This window comes from Pongo abelii, chromosome 5, assembly GCF_028885655.2.
Source record: "Pongo abelii isolate AG06213 chromosome 5, NHGRI_mPonAbe1-v2.0_pri, whole genome shotgun sequence".
NCBI classification, from domain to species: Eukaryota; Metazoa; Chordata; class Mammalia; order Primates; family Hominidae; genus Pongo; species Pongo abelii.
Window position 1 is genome coordinate 35,837,554 of NC_071990.2, and position 23,630 is coordinate 35,861,183.

The 23,630-nt window shown below is 41.2% G+C and overlaps 1 protein-coding gene across 2 annotated transcripts in view; it reads right to left on the reverse strand.

Moving 5' to 3' along the window:
• FKBP5 (FKBP prolyl isomerase 5) overlaps positions 1-23,630 on the reverse strand; it is a 111,802-nt gene that overhangs the window by 2,970 nt on the left and 85,202 nt on the right. For both annotated transcript variants that reach the window (XM_054556722.2, NM_001131217.1), the window contains 5 exon segments: positions 20,712-20,868; positions 14,605-14,695; positions 10,577-10,660; positions 3,477-3,662; positions 438-677 (listed from right to left, as the gene is read on the reverse strand). In XM_054556722.2, the coding sequence (XP_054412697.1) occupies positions 438-677; positions 3,477-3,662; positions 10,577-10,660; positions 14,605-14,695; positions 20,712-20,868 (758 nt within the window).

The following is a 23,630-nucleotide window of genomic DNA, read 5'->3' on the forward strand; positions in this document are numbered from 1 at the left end:
CTGAGGTGGGAGGATCACTTGAACCAGAGAAGTCGAAGCTGCAGTGAGCCATGTTAGCACGACTGCATTACAGTCTGGGTAACAGAGCGAGACTCTAACTCGGGCAGGGGCTGGGGGGTGGAGGGGGGGAGGCGCCGGGGGAGTTGGTGCAAAATTGCTGTTTTTGCCATTGAAAGTAATGGTAAAAACCACAATTACTTTTGAACCAATCTAATACATCTGAAGGGAATTTAGTTTTCTCATCTCTCATGACGTGTGCCTTTGGTGACTGGAACTGCCCTACTCGACCTTTGGATCCAAAGCAGCCTCAGATCAGACTGGAAATCGTTTTCCCTCCTCTTGAGCCTCTTGGGTTGTTTAACTGTTCCTGTCCCCTAAAATCAAAGGGGCATGGTCAGGCTCTTGATCCACCTGCAGTCAGCGGGCTCTGCACACACCTTGGCATCCTGCTCTGCAAACTTCTTGAACATGTTGGCGTATATCCTGCGGTCCCGCTCGTTGTGCTCCTTGGCCTTTTTCTGGCACATGGAGATCTGCAGTCTTGCAGCCTTATTCTGGGGGTTTACTTCCAGCACTTTCTCAAAGTCACCCTTGGCTGACTCAAACTCGTTCATGAGCAGCTGGGCTTCACCCCTCCTATACAAGCCTTTCTCATTGGCACTGTCCAGTCCAAGGGCCTAGGAACAGATGGTCTATATTTTAGAAAGGATGAATTTTAATAAATTCAGTAAACAGCTTACCAAAGTTCTTTTGCCAAAGGAGATGGAAAAAGTGTATTTAAAAAAATGGGGCTCAAGATAATTACATACTACTGATCAAAATTTACTACCCAAATTATTTTCTGCATTTAATGCGATTTCTAGAAAGATCCCAAGGAGATTTGAGAAGGGGATCTTGAGAAGTTCATTTTAAAGTTCATTGGAACAAATAAGTGCCCAAGAATGGCTGAAAAAAATTGGGAAAAAAGAAAAAAATAAGAGGCACTTGTCCTACCACAGAAAAAGACAAACTTTAAAACTACTGAAATTAAGACAGTTTGGTTACTAGTATGTGGACAAACAGCTCAGTGGAACAGAACGAATCATTCAGAAACAGTCATGTGTCTGCATATAAAAACATTTGAAAACGACAAAGGTGGTAATGTGAATCAGTGGAGAGTTAACTTTAAAATAAACGGGGCCAGGACGGCAGCTATCCACATAGAAAATAAGAGTTAAGGCCGGGTGCAGTGGCTCACACCTGTAATCCCAGCACTTTGGGAGGCTGAGGCAGATGATCACCTGAGGTGAGGAGTTCGAGACCAGCCTGGCCAACATGGCGAAATCCTGTCTCTACTGAAAATACAAAAATTAGCTGGGCGTGGTGGCAGGCGCCTGTAATCCCTGCTACTTGGGAGGCTGAGGCAGGAGAATTGCTTGAACCAGGGAGGTGGAGGTTGGAGTGGGCCGAGATCGTGCCACTGCACTCCAGGCTGGGTGACAGAGTGAGACTCTTGTCTCCAAAAAAAAAAAAAAAAAAAAAAGTTAAATTCTTACCTCATATTGTAAGCACAAAAATAAATTCTAGATCAATCATATTTACATATTAAAAAACCATAAAATGTTTCAATTATTTTTTATTTTAAAATATGTAAAATCTAATCATTATTTTTTTGAGGCAGGGTCTCACTCTGTCGCCCAGGCTGGAGGGCAGTGGCTCAATCACAGCTCACTGCAGCCTCTATCTCCTGGGCTCAGGCAATCCTCTCGCCTCAGCCTCCGAAAGTCCTGGGGTTACAGGTCACAGGTGTAAACCACTGTGCCTGGCCTCAGTTATTTTTATAATCTTGGTGTGGGGAAGTCTTTTCTAACTAGAAAGGAGAAGACAAATCTGACTACATAAATATTAAAACCTTCTTTAAAGATAAAGATATAATCAACAAAACTAAAAGAAAATTGCTGGGGTGTGGTGGCTCACACCTGTAATCCCAGCACTTTGGGAAGCTGAGGCAGCAAATCACCTGAGGTCAGGAGTTGGAGACCAGCTGGGCCAACATGGTGAAACCCTGCCTCTACTAAAAATACAAAAATTAGCTGGGCGTGGTGGTTGGCACCTGTGGTCTAAGCTACCTGGGAGGCTGAGGCAGGAGAATCGCTTGAACTTGGGAGGTGGAGGTTAGAGTGAGCCAAGATTGTGCCATTGCACTCCAGCCTGGGTAACGGAGAAAGACTCCATCTCCAAAAAAAAAGAGGAAAATAAGGAGAACAGGCTTCCTATTGCCAAAGATAGGGTTAATAGTGATGGTATATGACTGCTTCTGTCAATAGAAGACAGAAAAATAATGTAGTCAAGGCTGTGCTGGGTGTGGTACCTCACAACTTTAATCCCAGCTCTTTGGAAGACCCCCATCTCTACAAAAGTAAATTTAAAAATTAGCAGGGTGTGATGGCATGCACTTGTAGTCCCAGCTACTCAGGAGGCTGAGGTAGGAGGATAGATTGGGCCCGAGAGTTTGAGGCTGTAGTGCATTATGTTCATGCCTATTAATAGCCACTGCACCCCAGCCTGGGCAAAATAGCAACAACTTGTCTCTAAAACAGAAACAAAACACACACACACACACACACACTCTCACTCTCTCTCTCTCTGCTCTGTATGAAAAAAACAAAAAATACGTATAAAATTAATAACTGGTCTTGGGAGAGAGGCTGCAATAGGAAACACTGATCCACAAAATTCAAAAATAATCTCACAAAGAATGTACAAAATAGTTGCCTTGCTTTTCTTATCCTTTTATGTCTACCTTTAAGATACGTCCAATGATTAGTTTTTACTTTTACCCATAGTATAATATATACTGTTCACTCTGAGACCAGATACCTAAAATAGTATCAGCTGGTATATAAATATATCAGAACGATACATAACGATACAGATGATAAACCACTGTTATAGAGTACTGTGGGTAAGCACTCAAAGACCGAAGATAGTATTAATAAGACAAATGTAAAAATAAAAAGGCTGCTGATGCTCTGTGGACCTTTCAAATTATTTATGCATATCAGTGAATAAATGATTATAATAAAAATTGACCTATATATATGCTTTATATGAACAGTTGCAGTCTGTTAAAGTCCAGAAAAGCTTAAGTTAAATCTGCTCTTATTAAACTGAACCTGAGGAGTTATACGTCTACTCTGATATAAATACTACAGTTATAAGGAAGGTCGTGGATAAAAATTATTTAATTTTAATCAAAACTTTTCTTCAGAATGCATTATGATAAACAGTCTAGGTATCATAAAAGTCTGACTGTAATAAAAATCTTGCTGAATTTCCCAATTCATATTGAGAAACAAATAATCCCAAACATTCAAATAAATAAAACAAAGCAAAATGAAAAATCCTGCAACCTTTGGCTGAGAGGAAGCAAAAGACAGAGATGGAGAAAAGATCTGGAGTATCTAAAGTCCATCTCACGGGAGACACGATGTTACCTTGTCACAGCATTCGACAGCTTTGGTGTATTCTCTAAGCTTCAAGTAGCACATGGCCAGGTTCAGAAAGGCAGCAAGCAGAAATGATTCAGAAGCTTTCGATTCCTTTTCTGATAAACCATATTCCATCTCTAACCAGGATACTATCTTCCCATACTGAATCACCGCCTGCATGTATTTGCCTCCCTAGGATAAAAAAGCATCATTACTTGTACTTGGCTTTTGAGGGGGTACAAAAGAAAAGCAAATCCTCAAAGTGAAGCAACCCCTCCAGCAAACCCTGGTACAGCTGGTTTCTTTCTTTCCTTCTGGAGATGGCTCTCCAGGTACCTTTCCCACTCCCTTGGAGGCCTCGATGGCCTGTGGGCTGGTTTGGGGCAGTGCCTGAGCACTGCCTAGTGCTGCTCTCCAGCATTTCCATCCGTCCCTTCAGCAGGTGTAGTACAGCAAGGCTTCTGGGCTATGTTCTTTGGTGCTAATATTCTTTAGTCTTCTTTTTTTTTTTTTTTTTTGAGACAGAGTCTCACACTGTCTCCAGGGCTGGAGTGCAATGGCGCGATCTCAGCTCACTGCAACCTCCGCCTCCCGGGTTCAAGTGATTCTCCTGCCTCAGCCTCCCGAGTAGCTGGGGACTACAGGTGGCTGCCATCAAGCCCAGCTTTTTTTTTTGTATGTTTAGTAGAGACAGCGTTTCACTATGTTGGCCAGGCTGGTCTTGAACTCCTGACCTTGTGATCCGCCTGCCTTGGCCTCCCAAAGTGCTGGGATTACAGGCATGAGCCACCGCACCTGGCCTATTCTTTAGTCTTTCAAAATGATTGTGAGCAGTTTTAGACTATGCCACTAAAAAAATGAAGAGAAGTTACTTTTCTTTTCAGCACTTCACAGCAAATATTACATTCTGGCAAGTGCTAGTTCCAAACACAGCCAATCTTATTTGAACCAGTCTCTGTTGCAACTACTAAATTCTTGTCATTTGTAATGCAAAAACTGCTCTAGACAGTATGTAAATCAATGGGTGCAGCTGTGTTTCACTTAAACTGTACTTACAAAAACAGGCAGGGAACAGATTTGGCCAGCAAACTGTAGTTTGCTGACCCCTGATCTATAGGCAATGGGAATATGAACAGTTGGATAGTAGCATACAACATAAATAACAACTATAAAACTATAAAACAATATACATCAGAAAGGTCTGTCAGCTATGTGAGAAAAATCTTTCTCCTACTCATATTTTTGTGCTTAGCTGATTAGAATTAGAATTCTAACAATTTAAAAACATCACATCAATTAATTATATATTAGATATATTATATATAAATATAAATAAACATATATAATATATATATTATATATATATATGCATGCTCATATAAGAAACGCTGGGGGCTGAGCACAGTGGCTCATACCTGTAATCCCAGCACTTTGGGAGGCCAAGGCAGGCAGATCACCTGAGGTCAGGAGTTCGAGACCAGCCTGGCCAACATGGTGAAACCCCGTCTCTACTAAAAATACAAAAATGAGCCAGGTGTGGTGGCACATGCCTGTAATCCTGCCTACTTAGGAGGCTGAGGCAGGAGAATTGCTTGAACCCAAGAGGCAGAGGTTGCAGTGAGCCAAGATCATGCCACTGCACTCCAGCCTGGGTGACAGAGTGAGACTCCTCAAAAACAAAACAAAACAAAACAAAACCCCTCCAGGGCTGAGACAGTGTGTTCACTGTGATTTTAAGGTGAATGAAAGCACTGGGGAATCGCTGGTAAATACGCAAATAGAAACAGGAGTGCAAGTGGGGATTCTCCTTTGAGGAGGTGATAAAAGCTCACAACCACAGATGATACATCCTGCCAGATGGCAGAGGAGCAGCCAGACCTATTAGGACATTAAATTCAATGCCTGACCAACAGTGTTAAGACCATGTTACTAGGATTTACCACAGTCAAAGCAGCGCGTACATCTCACTGCCGAGTTGTCTCTCCCCACAAATACTCCAACCCTCACCCAAGGAGTCTGAGTAAGAGAAAAACCACAGAGCAGGTCTAAGAGGACACGCCTGTGATACAGGACTTCAAGTGGGTGACATAAGAAATGAGCTCTGCCTGTAGAAAGGAAGTCCTGGTGTGGATTTTCTGGTGATGAAGATGGGGCAGACCTGTTCCAGCTGGAAGGCCTGGGTGTGAATGAGGGCCAGGCTACATCCCTCGAACATCCTTCTTCCCAAGTCACTCGCTTAGGAGAGGGAAGACTGGCACTAAAATCAAAGTCTGTCACCCTCTCTGCCTCAGAAATGTGTGATACAGGTTATTCACAAGAACACGAAACCAGGGCATTTTATTATAAATGCTGAAATTCTTGAGGAAATTAGATTTGCTATGGACTGAATTGTGTCCCCCATCCCAAATTCCTATGTTGAAGCCCTCACCCCCAGTGTGATATTTGCAGATGGAGCATTTGGGGAGGGAATTAGGTTAGATGTGGTCATGAGGGTGGGGCCTCATGATGGGATTAGAGCCTTTATAAGAAGAAACTCGGGTGCTTGCTGCCCTCTGCCCTCTCTCCACTCACATGCACGTGGAAAGGCCACGTGAGAACACAGCAAGAAGGGAGCTGCAAGGAACCAGAGAAGAGGCCCTCCCCCGACACTGACCCTGCTGACACCTTGATCTTGGACTTACAGTCTCCAGAAGTAAATTCCTGTTGTTGGCGCCACCCAGTGTATGGTATTTTGCTATGGCAGCTCAAGCTAAGACAATACTTACATTTTGTCATAGTCTTAGGCCTACCACTCCTTTTTTGGATGCTACAGAAAAATAAGAATAAAGTCCTCACCAGTTTCAGGTCGGCATTTTCTTTCTGTCACTGCCTTTTCTCTTGCTGGTCTTTGAGGACAGGCAGCATTGTCCTCTCCCTTTTGGAATATTCAGGGTTTAGCACCAAGAGGTCTTTAATAAAGGTTGGTTGAGTAAATATTGAAATCAAAGGAATATAAATATGGAATCAAAACTTTTTCTAAAATGGTGTGGTGGCTCACGCCTATAGTCCCAGCACTTTGGGAAGCTGAGGCAGGAGGATCTCTTGAGTCCAGGAGTTCGAAGCTGCAGTTAGCTATGCTTGTGCCACTGCACTCCAGCCTGGGTGACAGAGTAAGACCCTCTCTCTCTCTAAAAACAATACCAACAACAAAACCTTTTGCTATCATTGGGAGCAAAAAAGGTGTGAGTGGAAATGAAAGGTGGTGTTTCACTGAGATGAGCTAGGAAGGACAGGCATTTCCCCTGTCATGCCTCATTTCTTCATCCTCTCTCCTCCTCCCTCTCTAATGCATCAATTAACTTTTCTGATTATCTCCTAATATATTGTATAGGGAAAGAAAAGAAGAGCCAGGGAGGACAAAAACCTAGATCTTATCATTTCAATAGGTTCTGAATAATCAGAATGGTAGAAGGCTATGAAAACAAAACAAAACACAAAAAACAGGTATTAGACTTCTTAATAGTTCCTTTACATTTATAGGGCATTTTAATTTTTTGAAAGCTCTTGCATATATATCATGTAACTTTATTTAGACTTCGACTTCCAATGAGTGAAAGGTCTATCTTGTATTCCCTGCTTCTGAGGTACTAAAGCAGTTCTCAACTGGGGGGGTGATTTTGCCCCCCAGGGAACACCTGGCAGGTCTGGAGGCATTTTTAGTTGTCATAACTGGGTAGGATGCTACTGGCATCTAATGGGCAGAGGCCAGGAATGCTGCTAAATATTCTACAATGCACAAGACAGCCCCACACAATCAAGAATTATCCCACTCCAAATGTTGATAGTACTGAGGTTGAAAAATTCTGCACTAAAGGAAAGAGATAAAAGACAGGGTGGACTCTTCTGAGGAATTTTTTTAAAACATCAAATCCTAGAGTCATAAACGGCTTGTTTCTAAATCACATTACTGGTATCTTGGAACAGCAAGGGTGGTGAAAATATAGCAAAGCCCGATTTATCTGAAGAGTTTAGAGGTTGAACAATTCTCCTCAACTAGTTTGTTTTAGAAATGCTTTCTTCCCAGGAGCAGCACAAGGGGGCGCAAGAATCCCACATCACTTCAGTGTCCTTAGCCTTCTTGCCACTCTGCTGCCAAGTCAGAAAAAAAGAAAAACATTGACCAGGTGTGAGTTAATGCTCCTGTCCTGCAGAACACTGTCAGCTATGAGGGCAAAAATCGTGTCTGTTTAACTCGCTTGCACAATGCCTGGCTTAATATGCTGTTACCTGTACTTATTTTCAGAGCCAAATAAAGAGTTCTCTATTTTTCTTCTCTTTAGTATTCAGAGGTTGAAACGAGGACTTTACATCTCCAACGGCAAAATCATTCCCACTTAAAAGCTGAGTACAATTCAACCCTAATGAGGAGAGAGGCTTTACCCATTTAGGTATAAACCAAACCAACAGATCAATGGAAACAGAACTGCAATATGCAGATGGCATGAAATACAGATCTTTAGTTCAGCCCATCTCTGCTCTCACCTACACATCTGGACTCTGTGCAAATGCATAACATGCCAAGTCAGACACCCTGGAAAGACAAGGCCCGGGAGGGCAGTATGGCAGATTGAAACCTGCCCTGAGTTGGGAAGGGAGTATGTACAGGCAACTGTCTACTAACCATTTTGAAGTTTTACAGCTAAAGCTAGGAATACTGCTGGGATCTTTTACCTATAATTATAAAGGTGCCTCCAGGGAAGTTTTCAGTGGTACAAAATGTTCAGAGACATTCTGGGAGAAAAGTCTCAGGTCAGTGGTTTTGAACCTTTCATTAATTTTTCCCCAATGGACTAATGTTTTGAAAGATTTTGCCTATCAAATTCCATGTTAAAAATAATTTTTTCCATGTGTGTGACTGCTGATCCAGATTTTATCCAAAGATTGGTAATTTTAAGAAGGTTCATAATAGTATCACTCTTGCAGTTCTGATGCTGATAAGCAACAAAGTTAAGTAACAGTACAGACACTCATTGCTTTCTGCTACTGATCACTAATTCTGGCCATCTCTCTGTATATATTCAGAACACAGCTATATGACACACGGCTTCATAAAATTATTTCATTACCAATAATGTTCTCCAAAATTCTGTATCATAGCACCAATTAGAGCCTCTGAATAGCTGAGCTGTTTTACTATACTGAATCGATATACTTCTAGTCAAAGGCCAAAAGCCTCAAATCTTCCCAAACTGTTAATATTCTATTTAGAAGTATTGAGAAAAAATATACTTAAGGATTTTTATGGACTTCAGAAATATAGAAAATACCGTTAAGGACTCACAATCTTAAGAAATTTTGTAGAAACATTTTTCACTCTAGTGTATTTATGTATTTGGATATACAAATAACCCACCTGGAATCTTAAGTGGGTTATTGAAGTATCCAATATACCTCAATTAGAATTAAAAACAAAACAAAACAAACAAAAAAAAAAAACACTTGTTCTTGAGAGTTTAGAAACTCACAGAAATTCAGGCTGGAAGGAAACTTGGGGAACACCTATTCTAACTCCCCTATTTTTCACTTGAAAATATAACCTCTTTGGACCTTAAATGACTAAATCATTTGAAGAGCAATAAAGCCCATTTTTCCCAATTCTGAGCTTATTCTATCATACCCCAATGCTTTCTGGTGATCCATAAGAGTTTAGTATACATAGTAAATAATGATAAATAAGTATAAATATATAAATATGTTATCTAAACCCATGATTTTAAATTTGTTTGAATACCACTCACAGTAAGAAATATGCAATCCACTACTTACTCATACACAAGCAAAGTTTTATGCAACAAAACTGATTCTTATAACATATTGCAATACACTTCCACAAAACTGATTTCATGACCCAATATTGTCTCAGCTCAAATTCCAAAAACACACGGTGCCCTCTGGCTGTGTTAATTTTGGGTTGATTATATATTCTTACATAATTCTCTAGTTGTTTCATTTGGATTAACATTGCCACTCCTCCCTCCTGACAAGATTGTAACTTAATAATAGCATGTCTTATAGCAGATGCCCCATAAAGACTTGTTAAAGTACACTTATGCCTCACTGCCTTATACTGCTGAAAAACATCTAATTTCTGTATCGCAGTGGCAGAAAACGAAAGAAACCTTGACAGAACTCCCATTCTCCCTCTAATTCTCATCACTAAGCCCTTTCTGCTTGACATGGAGACGGCATATATTTGAGGTGGGGAAGCAATGGGTAGAACACTGATTACAACAGAATGAAGGGCAGTTTCTTTTTTTCTTACATCTAGAGGTTTAAGATCTAAGTGAGAAAATATCACACTCCTAGATGCTCCAAGAAAGGTTTCTGAGAAGCAATTTATGATGAATATCATTCAGGAATATCCGGAGATTCCTCATAAAAGCAAGTGTGCAGGAATCATCTTGGCCATTAGAAGCAATCAATACTACCCTGTGAGTTTCTTTTGAAATCTGTGCATGTTCTCTGTCCTTTTGTCGTATGCTCTAGTGACTTCATCAAGACAGTATAAAGGAAGATGGGCCTGGTGCAGTGGCTCACGCCTGTAATCTCAGCACTTTGGGAAGCTGAGGTGGGAGGATTGCTTGAGGCTAGAAGTTTGAGACCAGCCTGAGAAAGAAAGGGAGACCCTGCCTCTCACACAAAAAAAAAAAAAAAAAAGGAAGAAAGAAAAATGATGTGAAACTTACCCCTATGAATTCCATTCTTTGCTAACAATTATTCTATTCATTCTTTTTTCATTCCAAAAACACTTGTTGAGTGCCAACTATGTACCAAGCAAGATGCTTTAGGAGTGAGTGATACTGTGGTGGGTGGGGATGCCAGACCTGGTCTACCTGTATGGAAGGTTACAATCTAGAGCAGAATGTGTAAAAGAAGAATCTGTACTTTTTTTTCCCACGATTGTTTTCTCACCATTTTTCATATTGAAAATGACAGATTTGTAAAAATTGCAGCTTATTCTTACAAGCATAGTGTTGATAAAATTCAGAGTAGGGAATATCAGCACAATTCACTGACACTTGAATAAATTCTTTGAGATGGAAAGGATTGTACAGGGACTCACACACCTTGAAGTATACGGTTCCCTTCTCTTTGACAATGGCAGCCTGCTCCAATTTTTCTTTGGTATCCATCTCCCAGGATTCTTTGGCCTGTGTGTAAATTTGTGACAATGGTTAGATGAACAGAGAGAAAAGCATCAGTTGAGGCCTACTGGAACAAAGAGCAGCTAATTCTAGAAGATACTCCAAACTGAAAACACTCTGGCTGTTGAAATTGTGTGTCACTGCCAATTTACTGGTAGGCCAGTGCTTCTTCACACTGTTTTAAGAACTCACTTTCCATCATGACCATGCTGCAGCTTGAACAATGTTGCTCAAGAGAGAGGAGCCGCAAAAACACAGTAAGGAACATACTCTGGTAAGCATTGCTACAAAGTGAATCTTTAGAAATATAAGGTGAAGCCACACAAAGTTAAGGCCATGCCTTATCTCCCTCTGCAAACCTCTCCACTAGGCTGTTTCTCTCAAGCCTGTTTTTCAACTCTAAAATGGGAATATGACTGTAGTCAAGTTGTAGTTTGTATATTCATACAGAATTTTCAAAATTCTGGGTCAGGTTGTCTCACCACTCTAAAACAACCAGATATACTAATAATACTGCTAAATTGTATCAACTTGCAGATGTATACTGGGGGGACTTCAAGCAAAACATAACTGGGAGTAAAGCTCATGCAAAAATATCCCTTTAGAGCCATAAATAAATGACTTCATTATCATCTGCTAGCTTGTATTGTGTGTATTATTACTGCTACCATTACAGATACAAATCCAGAAATAACTGCACTTGCCATTTACAAGCTGGATTTAGAAGGATCATAGAGTCAAGAGAACAATCTGGGAGCCTTTAGGAAAAGTGACAGTGGGTGTGGTCAGTGCTATTTACTGCATATAAATTATGAAGTTTAAATGGGTAACTAAAATTCTCTCTATTCAAAAGATAACAAGTGTGTGTTCCTGGTGTCACAGCCCCTGCTATCCTCTACTTTTATTATTATTATTATTAATTTTTTTTTTTTTTTGAGACGGAGTTTCGCTCTTGTTGTCCAGGCTGGAGTGCAATGGTGTGATCTTGGCTCACCGCAACGTCCGCCTCCCGGGTTCAAGTGATTCTCCTGCCTCAGCCTCTGGAGTAGCTGGGATTACAGGCATGCACCACCATGCCTGGCTAATTTTTTGTATTTTTAGTCAAGACGGGGTTTCTCCATGTTGGTCAGGCTGGTCTCAAACTCCCAACCTCAGGTGATCCACCTACCTCAGCCTCCTAAAGTGCTGGGATTACAGGCATGAGCCACTGTGCCCAGTGACTATCCTCTACTTTTTAAAAGTGAATAATGAAAGGGTTACTCATCTTTCTGGCAACTCATGTAATTCTGCTTCCTAATAATGTAGCTCAAATTACTCAAAAACCTAGTTATGGTTCAATTCCAGGTTTTAGCACCCAAAAAACAAAAACAAAGAACATAAGTCTCTTTGTATTTCTTAGGTTGGCTTCAGTCTTTATGGAATTGTTTTTTATTTTTTCTTTTTTTGAGACAGGATACTCTTTTATTTTTTCTTTTTTTGAGACAGGATCTTGCTCTGTCGTCCAGGCTGGAGTGCAGTGGCACGATCACGGCTCACTGTAGCCTCGATTTCCCAGGCTCAAGCAATCCTCCTGCCTCAGCCTCCCGAGCAGTTGGGACCACAGGCATGTGCCACCATGTCTAGCTAATTTTTTTTTTTTTTTGGTAGAGACGGGGTCTCACTATGTTGCTCAGGCTGGTCTCAAACTCCTGGGCTCAAGCCATCCTCCTATCTTGGAGTCCTGAGTAGCTGGGACTATAGGAACGTGCTACCACACCCGGGAAAATTTTAAATTTTTTTGCAGAGAGGGGGTCTCACTATGTTGCCCAAGCTGGTTTTGAACTCCTGGGCTCAAGTAATCCTGCCTCGGCCTCCCAAAGTGCTGGGATTATAGGTGTGAGCCACCATGCCTATAATGTGTGTGTGTGTGTGTGTGTGTATATATATATATATATATATATATTTTTTTTTTTTTTTTTTTTTTGAGACAGAGTCTTGCTCTGTCTCCCAGGCTGGAGTGCAGCGGCGCGATCTCGGCTCACGGCAACCTCCACCTCCTGGGTTCAAACGATTCGCCTGCCTCAGCCTCCCGAATAGCTGAGATTACAGGCACCTGCCACCATGTCCAGCTAATTTTTCTATTTTTAGCATAGATGGGGTTTCACCATGTTGGCCAGGCTGGTCTCGAACTCCTGACCTCAGGTGATCCACCTACCTCAGCATCCCAAAGTGCTGGGATTACAGGCATGATGAGCCACAGCGCCCAGCCTGGCCTAGTCTATTCTTAACAAGGCAGAGGATTAAATCACATTGCCCCAAACAACATCATATACCTTCATGTGATTTCAAATATACCAAGCAGCAGTGCATGAATATACACTTGGAGTGATGACAGAGCACAGGCTTGCTGTGGCACACCACTGGGAGAGTGCTCCTAAATAAGCAATGTCCACTGGGCCATGAGAAGGAAGGGGCAAGAGGCTGCTTTATGAAAATGGAAATAGTAAAGCCGTAGGTCTAAATAACCACATGCTAAAGATTATCTTCTCTCTCTTTAACAATAAAAAAACACCATATGCTATGACGACAGCATTGGGGGATCAGTGCTGAGCTAGCAGGCCTTCAGAAGAGGTTACATGACAACAACCAGTGGTCATAATCACAGCATATGTTTGTTTGGGGGAACATGAAGTGGAAGGGGTATGATTAGGAATGTCACTACTGGGGGTGAATCCCAAAGCAGGGCTCCCCTCACTTTCTCAGCCCAAAGGTACAGGCCTACAGGACAACGATTTCTTTTCTGAATCCAACAAAATATAAATGGTCATGTTTCCATTTATATTAATGTGCTTAATGTGGCCAGGCACAGTGGCTCACCCCTATAATCCCAGCACTTTGGGAGGCCAAGGCAGGAGGATGGCTCGAGCCCAGGAGTTTGAGACCAGCTGGGGCAACACAGTGAGACCCCATGTCTACAAAAAATAAACAAAATTAGCTGGGCGTGGTGGCATGTGCCTGTAGTCCCAGCTACTTGGGAGGCTGAGGTGAGAGGATTGCTTGAGCCCAGGAAGTTGAGGCTGGAGTGACCTATGATCGCGCTCACTGTATTCCAGCCTGGGTGACAGAGTGAGACCCTATCTCGAAAAAAAAAAAGTTTAATGTACAGAACGTGAAGGTAGCACTGTGCAGGAATAAAAAAGGAACACAAATGCAGTCCTTGAGCTCCACAAAGGGTGGGGCTTTGGAAATGCCAGGGGCACGTGGCCGAAGACAATAGCATACCTAGCTCAGGTATATGCTGTGTGTGTCCAGTTCAGCTGCTGCTGGGAGCCTCCAGAGTGAAACTGAGATGGAAATATGTTCAAGGAGGCATGCTGTTTCTGGAATCCAAGGCAACTGACAAATTCTCTCTTCTCTACTTGGAGAAGTATAAAAAAAAAAAAGGCTTCGGGTTGGCTGGTTTCTTTCTTGTATCCCTGGTCACAGAGCCTAGTGGCCCTCGAGGACTTGCAGTTGGGATAACAACTTGGAGCCACAGTGCAGGCCTCTTCGTGACTCCTGTGAAGGATACAATCCGTTCAGCTCTGAAAAGCTGCACCCCACTCCCCCAAGGAGCCACTTGGCAGAACGTGAACCTTTCTGTCCTCAACCCAGGAAAAAAAAAAGTACAAAAAGAACAAGTCTAGGAACAAATAAGGGAACAAGTCTTGGATTCTACCCAAAAAAGTTTAAAAAAAAAAAAAAAAGCTGACACATAGGAAAAAAATAAGAACACGGAGCTCCTTCGTTGTATATCAGCTGTGCTATGTCAGTTGTTCTACTCTTCAGCAGCAGTGTTGGAGGCAAGAGACAAACTTGATAATGAATAAACACCATCTATCTATACCACCTATTAAGATAAGATACTGATTTATAGGAAGTGGATGGAGAAGAAACCTACCATAATTTTAAGGAAGTTGGTATTTTCTCACCTTTTCGAAGCTCTTAAGTGTAACTTCATATATAAGCTCAGCATTAGGTTCAATGCCAAATTTAGGCTTCCCTGCCTCTCCAAAACCATATCTGAAATGGAGAGTAAAAAATAAAACTTTAAAAGAATTGGTGTATTTCCAGGCACTTCCTTCAGTATTTTGAGGCATCAACAAAGCTATCATTTGCAAGCTACATGTGTCAGAGACCCTGAAGACAGACCAGATGTTGACCAGAAGATACAGTGTGAAGTATCTTCACTGCTACAGTTTTCTTAGAAACCAGGCTAGGTTTAGTTTTCTTTTCTCCTTCACATTCACATGTAATGCAACACCTGTACTCCTTGGGGCAGCTTGATTCATGGGATTTTAAATGTCACTGCCTTTTTCTCCACTTGATTTTATATCTAGTTTTTTTTTTTTTTTTTTAAATAAAATGGCCATGATTTAGCTGCCAGGAATTTTCCCCTAAGTTTTATCAGCAGAAAGGACAGAGAAGACACAGCCACTGTAATTGTTAGAGTGGTACTCATGGGAAGTATTTTTTAATAAGCTTTTAACTTTAAAGTGCTGTCACTTCTAGTAGTACCACTTCCAGTCACATAAGTGAAGGGGAAAGGCTCACACATCAAGAGAGAAAAGTTTTCACACTATTTAAGTTTTTTAAAAGTACATGAAGGAACACAAATAACATAATGATATACTCAAAAATAGCTGCCCTAGCAAGTTCTGACACCATCTCTAGAGAAATATTCTTATGGCTTGTAGCTATCAGAGTGTAGGATTCTATACCTTTTAGCCAAAACTTATGGAAAAAATTAACTGAGGACATATATATTTGTTTTCTTGGGATCATGTAAGATCGCCAGCAAATTAAATGTATTCGGGAAGCAGATATTTACTAGAATGGGGGCTGTAGCAGAGCTCTGTCTGGTTCAACTGTTTCCCAGTGTTTAGAACAAGGCCCAGCATATTAGTCAAGTATTCACTGAAATATATTCTGTTCCCATTTGTTGCAAGCCAAGTTGTTCTTTAATATATGAAATGGTATTACAAAAAACTTAGTAAACTCAAGCTTTCAAGGTACAGGTTGAAAGATGTCAAAACCGAGTTAATCTAATACCTCCAGTTTTCTCTGGGGCAAAGGGACTAGAGTGGGAACACTCAAATTTTGTTGCTTGCACCACTTTCTTTACCCTTTGCCTGAATTTTCCAGGAATAAAAATGCTTACTCACTCACCTCCACTGTTACACAGAAAATGGAAGCTGGAACCAGAAAGAGGAATAGAGATACAAGAGCTGGTAGGAATGAGGAGTGGGGCAAAGGGTATCTTCCACAAAGACATAAAAAAGGACATAATTACTAGTGACCAATTTTAAGAAGTGATGCCTAATTTTCTACTTTGAGCTCTTAGATGTATATATCTACTATCTTGTTTCTGCCATCTGATAAATTAAAAAAAAAAATTCCTTAACTACCCAGGTAGGTAGGTGAGTCCTTGCTAAGCACATATTTTCTGAGAGCATGTTATATTTGGAGTCTTGTGCTAAGCAGTTGCAAATGCAACAAATGATCTGGCATTTGCCTTAGACCAGCGGATCTCAACCAGGGTGATTTTAACTCCTCTTCCCTCCAGGAAACCTCTGGCAATGTCTAGAAATATTATGGGTTGTCACAACTATGGGGGTGCTACTGGTATCTGGTGGGAAGAGGCCAGGAATACTGCCGGCTATTCTACAATGCATGTGACAGCCCCCTATGACCAAGGATTAGAAAGCCCAAAGTGTCAACAGTGCTGAGGATGAGAAAATCTGCCTTAGAGGAAGGTGGGTGGGGAATGTGGGGCTGTACAAGGGAGGCACCAAGTGTCCTATTATTGATGGGATTAAAGAAGACTAAAGAAAAATATTATTTCTGCAATCTCTCCCAGGCTAAAATGAAGCGATTCAGTCAAGATACGTGTGGCGCACATGATCCTGCAGAGGTGGAAGCCCACACCAAGATATTCTGGCAGCACCTATCCTGACTTCCATATTACACAGGAAGTTGTCAGCCTGGGTGAAGAAGGAACCAGGGCACCCAACTTATCTGACTAAAAAACAAAACACCACAAGAGGAATCCCAGGACCTAACCAAAAGATAATCTAGACTACAGTAACAGAAGGAATTCAGCGTTAATGCCCTTGAATTAAGAGTTTCCTCCAGAGAACAGAGATACAAATAATGACTATTAATGACCATTAAGCCTTAATGTGCATGTAAGAAGCACTTGGACTATAAGCTCTTATCAACTGCTCCCTTTTTACAGATAAAGAAACAGAGTGCTTCCTGAGAAGTCACACAAAGAGGCAGTGGTAGAGCCAGGGTTTAAATTCAGACCCTGTGTGTCCCCAGAAGATCAGTTTTTTTTGACTCATACTGCCTCATAACTAGACACTATGGCTCTTGGTAGCCTGTTTTTTTATTTTTATTTTTGAGACAAGAATTTCACTCTGTCACCCCAGGCATCGTGCAGTGGCATGATCTCAGCTCACTGCAACCTCCGCCTCCTGGGTTCAAGTGATTCTCCTGCCTCAGCCTCCCAAGTAGCTGGAATTACAGGCACGCACCACCACGCCCAGCTAATTTTTGTATTTTTAGTAGAGACAGGGTTTCACCATGTTGGCCAGGCTGGTCACGAACTCCTGACCTCAAGTGATCCTCCCGCCTCGGCCTCCCAAAGTGCTGGGATTACTACAGGTGTGAGCCACCTCGCCTGACCAATAGCCTGTGTTTTTGTTTGGGGTTCATGTGTGACAGAAACATAAGGAAAGGAAGGAAAAAAAAGTTAAAACTATATACACTTTACCTAAAACAAAAAAGATTTATTAGTCTCAGTATTTAAAACAATACAAAGGGAAGATATTATCCCAATGAGGAGAAAGAAAAAGGGATTGTCTGGAAATGTTTTATGACTTTCTTATTATGAAGACATTCTAGGCCAGGCGTGGTGGCTCACACCTGTAATCCCAAGCACTTTGGGAGGCTGAGGCTGGAGGACTGCTTGAGCCCAGGAGTTTGAGACCAGCCTGGACAACATAGTAAGACCCTGTTTCCACAAAATGAAAAAAATTAGCCAGGCAGGATGGAGCACACCTGTAGTCCCAGCTACCCAGGAGCTTGAGGTGGGAGGATCCCTTGAGCCCAGGAGTTCGAGGCTACAGATTATGCCACCGTACTCCAGCCTAGGTGACAGAGTGAGACCCTGTCTCGGGGGGTGGGGGAGGGCCAGAAAGAAAACATTCTTCCCGAGAGTCTATCAGAGTATCAGAGTCAAAGAGAAGGTCTGCCTTGGAAATTTCCTGGAGAATGAAATACAGATGACCCTAAGAGCTATTTGCAGATATTTTCTGCAACAGCCATACTTATAGCAACATTTAGATGCAATGTTTTATGAAAGTGGGAACCTGAATAAAACAAGTAAATTCACTGCATGCACTGAAAACATGCTTAGCATATAGGGGTTTTCTACACACACACACAGTATGCATACACACACATATATATAGCATGTAGGGGTTTTCTACATATAAATGTAGTACTACGCAATGCATATGCAGCAGTCTCATATTACAGAGAATGCACTTCACATAATTCCTCAACATACCAACACCTTGAACAAAAATAATGTTCCTTTCTAAATATGCTAAATTATTTCCATAAAACTCATAAAAAACTTTTATACCTAGAAATTTATGAAAACCTATTGACAACTTTTATGCCTGAAAAGATCTGAAAAATCGATCTCATGTTAAACAGGATTTCCTTTTTCTTGTGGTCCGAGGGTAAAATGGAAGAGAAGGTGAGCAGTCACAATAGCAACAAAAGCTCACACACTGCGGGCTCATGTGTGCCCTACACGTGCAGGATTTCATTTAGCTCTCCATAACTTTATGAGGTGGATACTGTCATCTGCATTTACAGAGGGGAAACTGAGGCTTAGGAGGGTTAAGTGCCTTGGCCAAGTGCACAGAGCAAGCTCTAACCACTAATGATACAACAAACAGTTTAAATCTGAAAAGAACTGTTTGCGTTAAAAAATATAAAGACAATTTCTATTTTTCTTTGTCATTAAACTTGAGACATCTGTTCCCACAACTGCCTTGTCAGCCAGGCTAAAATGTAATGTATATAAACTAGTTCATATAACATTACGTTGTCATAATACATACAGAAGTTATCCTAAGGGAGCTTAAATTTTGAAAATATACATTACACATAAATTCACCTCTCTGAGTTTAGAACTACTGTAATTTTGAAATGCTGATTAAAAGTAATCAGAGATGGCCTGGCGCAGTGGCTCATGCCTGTAATCAATCCCAGCACTTTGGGAGGGTGAGGCAGGCGGATCACTTGAGTCTAGGAGTTGGAAACCATCCTGGGCAACATGGCAAAACCCTGTCTCCACAAAAAATACAAAAAGTAGCCGGGTGTGGTAGTGCACACCTGTAGTCCCAGCTACTCCAGAGACTGAAGTGGGAGGATCACCTGAGCCCTGGAGGTTGAGGCTGCAGTGAGCATGACTGTGCCACTGCACTTCAGCCTGGGTGACAGAGTGAGATCCTGTTACCAAAAAAAAAAAAGTAATTAGAGATTATTTGGATATGGAAGAGATAGCTTTTTCTATGCTCTATCTGAATTTTAAGAAGTATCTCCTAGAAACAGAATTAGTTTCACCTAAGAATAAACTACAAATATCGAGTAAATATTAATATAAATAAGACACATTGAAGTGGGGGCTACAGTTAGTGGAAAGAGGAACCAGCTAGAGAAAAAGAAGGCATTATACAAAGGGTGCCTCAGTGACGGCTATAAAGAGTTCAAGGTAGAGCATTTTGGAAGGATTTTCAAGTGGTAGTTGCATGGCTAGAACATCACCTCAAAAATATGATTATGGGCTGGGCGTGGTGGCTCACACCTGGAATCCCAGCACTTTGGGAGGCCAAGATGGGAGGATCACTTGAAGTCGGGCATTCGAGACCAGCCTGGCCAACATGGTGAAACCCCGTCTCTACTAAAAATACAAAAATTAGACAGGCATGGTGGCGGGCGCCTGTAATCCCAGCTACTCGGGAGGCTGAGGCAGGAGAATTGCTTGAACCCGGAGGTAGAGGTTGCAGTGAGCCAAGATCGTGCCACTGCACTCTAGCCTGGGTGGCAGAGCAAGACTCCATCTCAAAAAATATATATATATGATTATGGATCAAGTGCTGGGGCAAAGGTACACTGCCGTTAGATTACTACAGAGTCTACAAAATGACACCACAAAAGGCTTAACATCACCTACTGGCAAGTGCAGGTCATCAAGATTCTCAGTAACTCAGAATCCCACTGTCTGAAATCCATGGAGCCGGAGGGAGGATACACTAGATAAGCAGATGCACTCTCATGCAGACAAAATCAAAACACCCTGGGTTCTCTCAGGGGTCTGTTTCTCAAGACAGAAGGGTTGGATTCATGGTATAATTTTAGATCTAAAAATAATACTAAACATGTTTTCACAAGAGAGACTGTCAGTGTCTGATGGTTCTAAGCTTGGAAGTGCTAATGGATATCCTTATGATGGGAAAAATTTAGGCAAAAAATGAGTCATCTCCGTTGCCTTTAGATCCAGGAAGAATGTGCTTTTTTTTTTTTCAGGGACTCTATATAAGAACAAGTGGCGCACGTTCAAGTGGTAGTAAATCATCCAAATGCTTCTTTGACTCCCAACCCCCATGTTTTCCTGCCTCCTAATTTAGAGAAAAGGGAAGAGGGGGTGAGAGAACCACATATGAGAAGGGTCCATAGCTGCCTGTCTTGGCAATACTGCAGGCAAAACAAATCATCACAAAAGCAAAAAGTGGCTGTAAGACCTATTCTGAACATATATCAATCAAGTAGACATGCTCACAAACCTCTATGATATTGTAAGGCCCATTAATTTACGTGATGACTAACTGCAGCCTGATTCAATTGTTTCCGTTGTTGGATTAACTTCACTGAAAATGCCAAAACACTGAATGAAAAAGCAAGCATATCCCTGTCCTTTAGGTGACTTCACTGTGTTCCAAACTGGTATGCTGCTTACCTTGGTCCAAGATATAAAATACATTGTTCTTCCCGCTGCATTTTCTCCAGAGCTTTGTCAATTCCAATTGGAATGTCGTGGTCTTCTCCTTCGCCCACAGTGAATGCCACATCTCTGCAGTCGAACATCCTTCCACCACAGCGGCCTTCCAGGTGGACTGAGGGCGAGGAGACAGGAGAGTCAACAGAGCCGCTTCTTAGGACTGGCTCATTCAGTGAGGTGATAAATGACTGGTCGACAATGTAGCAAATACCATTTCCCCTTTCTCATTTCATCAAGAGACACACACAGTATGTCTTGGTGAAGCTTAGTCTACCCAGTCTGAAAGTTTAGGAGCAACCATATTTCTTTCTGTTTTAAGTTAAACTTGTAATTACTGATATTTGTATCAATAAGACAGTTTAGTAGGTAACAAACCAGAAACACAGGTTTATTCTAAGTCTACTATGTGACAGAAGTTTCCTCACCTATAATACAAAGTCAAGAAATGCTGGATTATTTAATAAAGTTATCAAATGCCACAAATTTAATATCAAATATATAAACATCTGTAACTGCATCTTGGCTTCAGATGCTTGGGCCAAAAAACCAACTAAATGGCTCTTTCTCCAATGATATACAAAGGTTAAATGAATAAAGATGCTCCTTCTTCTTTAAGAGTCCTAATTTCATTCACAAATATATCTGAATAAAAATGGTAAATCCAAAGACAACAACATCAATAACTATCTTAGCTATATCCCTTACTGGAAATAATAAATGTAAAGTGTGAAAGAATCAATAGTCTACTATAACTTCACAAATCAAATTACTTAATAACCTCCCCTGAAATGTTAGGAGGTCAATTTTGGGAGGCCTAATTCCCTGTTCCACCCCAATTTACCAAGCTTATTCCCAGGGTAATTTCATATTAAAATAAGAGGCTTTTTCTCATATTTTAAGATAAAACAAAAAATGCATACAGATATCTATTTTTTCTTGATGAGTTAGACTCTTTTTTGAGACGCAGTCTTGCTCTGTCTCACCCAGGCTGGAGTGCAGTGGCGCGATATCTGCTCACTGCAGCCTCCACTTCCTGGGTTCAAGCAATTCTCCTGTCTCAGCCTCTGAAGTAGCTGGGATTACAGGTGTGTGCCACCACACCCAGCTAATTTTGTTATTTTTAGTAGAGACAGGGTTTCACCACGTTGCCCAGGCTGGTCTCGAACTCCTGACCTCAGGTGATCCACCCACCTCAGCCTCCCAAAATGCTGGGATTACAGGCGTGAGCTACCACGTCTGGCCTAGACTCTTTATTTCTAGGAAAAACAATTCTCTGAAACTTTACAACTACTTTTAATATTAAGGGTATTCTTTCTATTTAAGTTAAGTTTTTGATGTAATAAGAAAAATGGATGGCTGGTATGACAGCATAACAGTCACCAAGCAATATGATAATTTGGATTTCATAAGAAAATCCTGACTGGGCGCGGTGCTCACGCCTGTAATCCCACACTTTGGGAGGCCGAGGCGGGTGGATCACCTGAGGTCAAGAGTTTGAGACTAGCCTGGCCAACATGGCAAAATCCCATCTTTACTAAAAATACAAAAAATAGCCAGGTGTGGTGGCACGTGCCTGTAATCCCAGCTACTTGGGCTGAGGCACAAGAATCACTTGAGCCTGGGAGGCGGAGGTTGCAGTGAACCGAGATCGTGCTACTGCACTCCAGCCTCCAGCCTGGGCAACAGAGGGAGACTCCATCTCAAAATAAATAAATAAATAAATAAAAATAAAAAGAAAATCCTTTATTTCTACTTCTGCAACACAATAGCCTATATTCAAATCTAGAGATTTCCTAAAATGCTTCTTTTCTAACACTGGCTGATCTACTTTAGATCAACAACTTGTAGAGAGACTAAAAATCACTCGTTCTGTTGTACTCATTCCATGCCCAATAAAACAACTATTACCTTCCAAATAAAAATTCAAATCTAACTTATTCTACTTTTGAACTACATGATCTCAATGAACCTCTAAAATTCTATGATTCTATGACCTGGTAATATCACTCTCAATATCAATATAGCCCAGAAACCAGCTTCAAATCTAATTCCTGCAGTTAATAATTTAATTGAATTACCTCTAGCCCAGGCCTGAGAAATGAGAAAAACTGAAGAATGAACAGAAATGGTGTAGACACTAGGGGCTGAAATGTCCCCTGGACATTTCTGCTCTAAAGCGTTCTACCCTTTTCTTCTCTTTTTTCTTTTGGTTTGCTAAATCTTCTCTGTACTGTTCCAATTTTAGTATATGTGCTGCCGAAGTGAGTACTCACCACTCTTTTTTAACTCACCAGTATTAATACCATCTTGACGTGTCCCCCTTGCAGACACAGAATGGGGTCTAGGAAACTTGGGCCAAACTAGAAAGAGCCTAACTCTTGAGTCAGCTCCTCCAAACAAGGGCTAGAGCTGGAGTGGCTTGGTAGAGCTGGCACATGGCATTTTAGTTTATGTCCCACACTCATAAATGCTGATAATTCCTTCTGTTATACTTACTTTTAGAATGCTCTAGATAAAATTAACTTGTAGCAAATTGAAAGTTCATTCTGAATTAGAAAACATTTAAAAAATAAATTCAACTTTAAAATTTTTCAAATACAGTCATGCTTCACTTAAGGATGGGGATACATTCTGAGAGATGTGTCATCAGGTATTCTCATCACTGTGGGAACATCTTAGAATGTTCTTACACAAATCAAGATGGTACAGCCTACTATAACCTCGGCTAAGTGGTATAGCATATTGCTCCTAGGCTATAAATCTCTATAGCATATTATTGTACTGAATATTGTAGGTAACTGTAACACAATGGTAAGTACTTGTGTATCTAAACATTGAGAAGGTAGAGTAAAGATATGGAATTATAATCTCACGGGA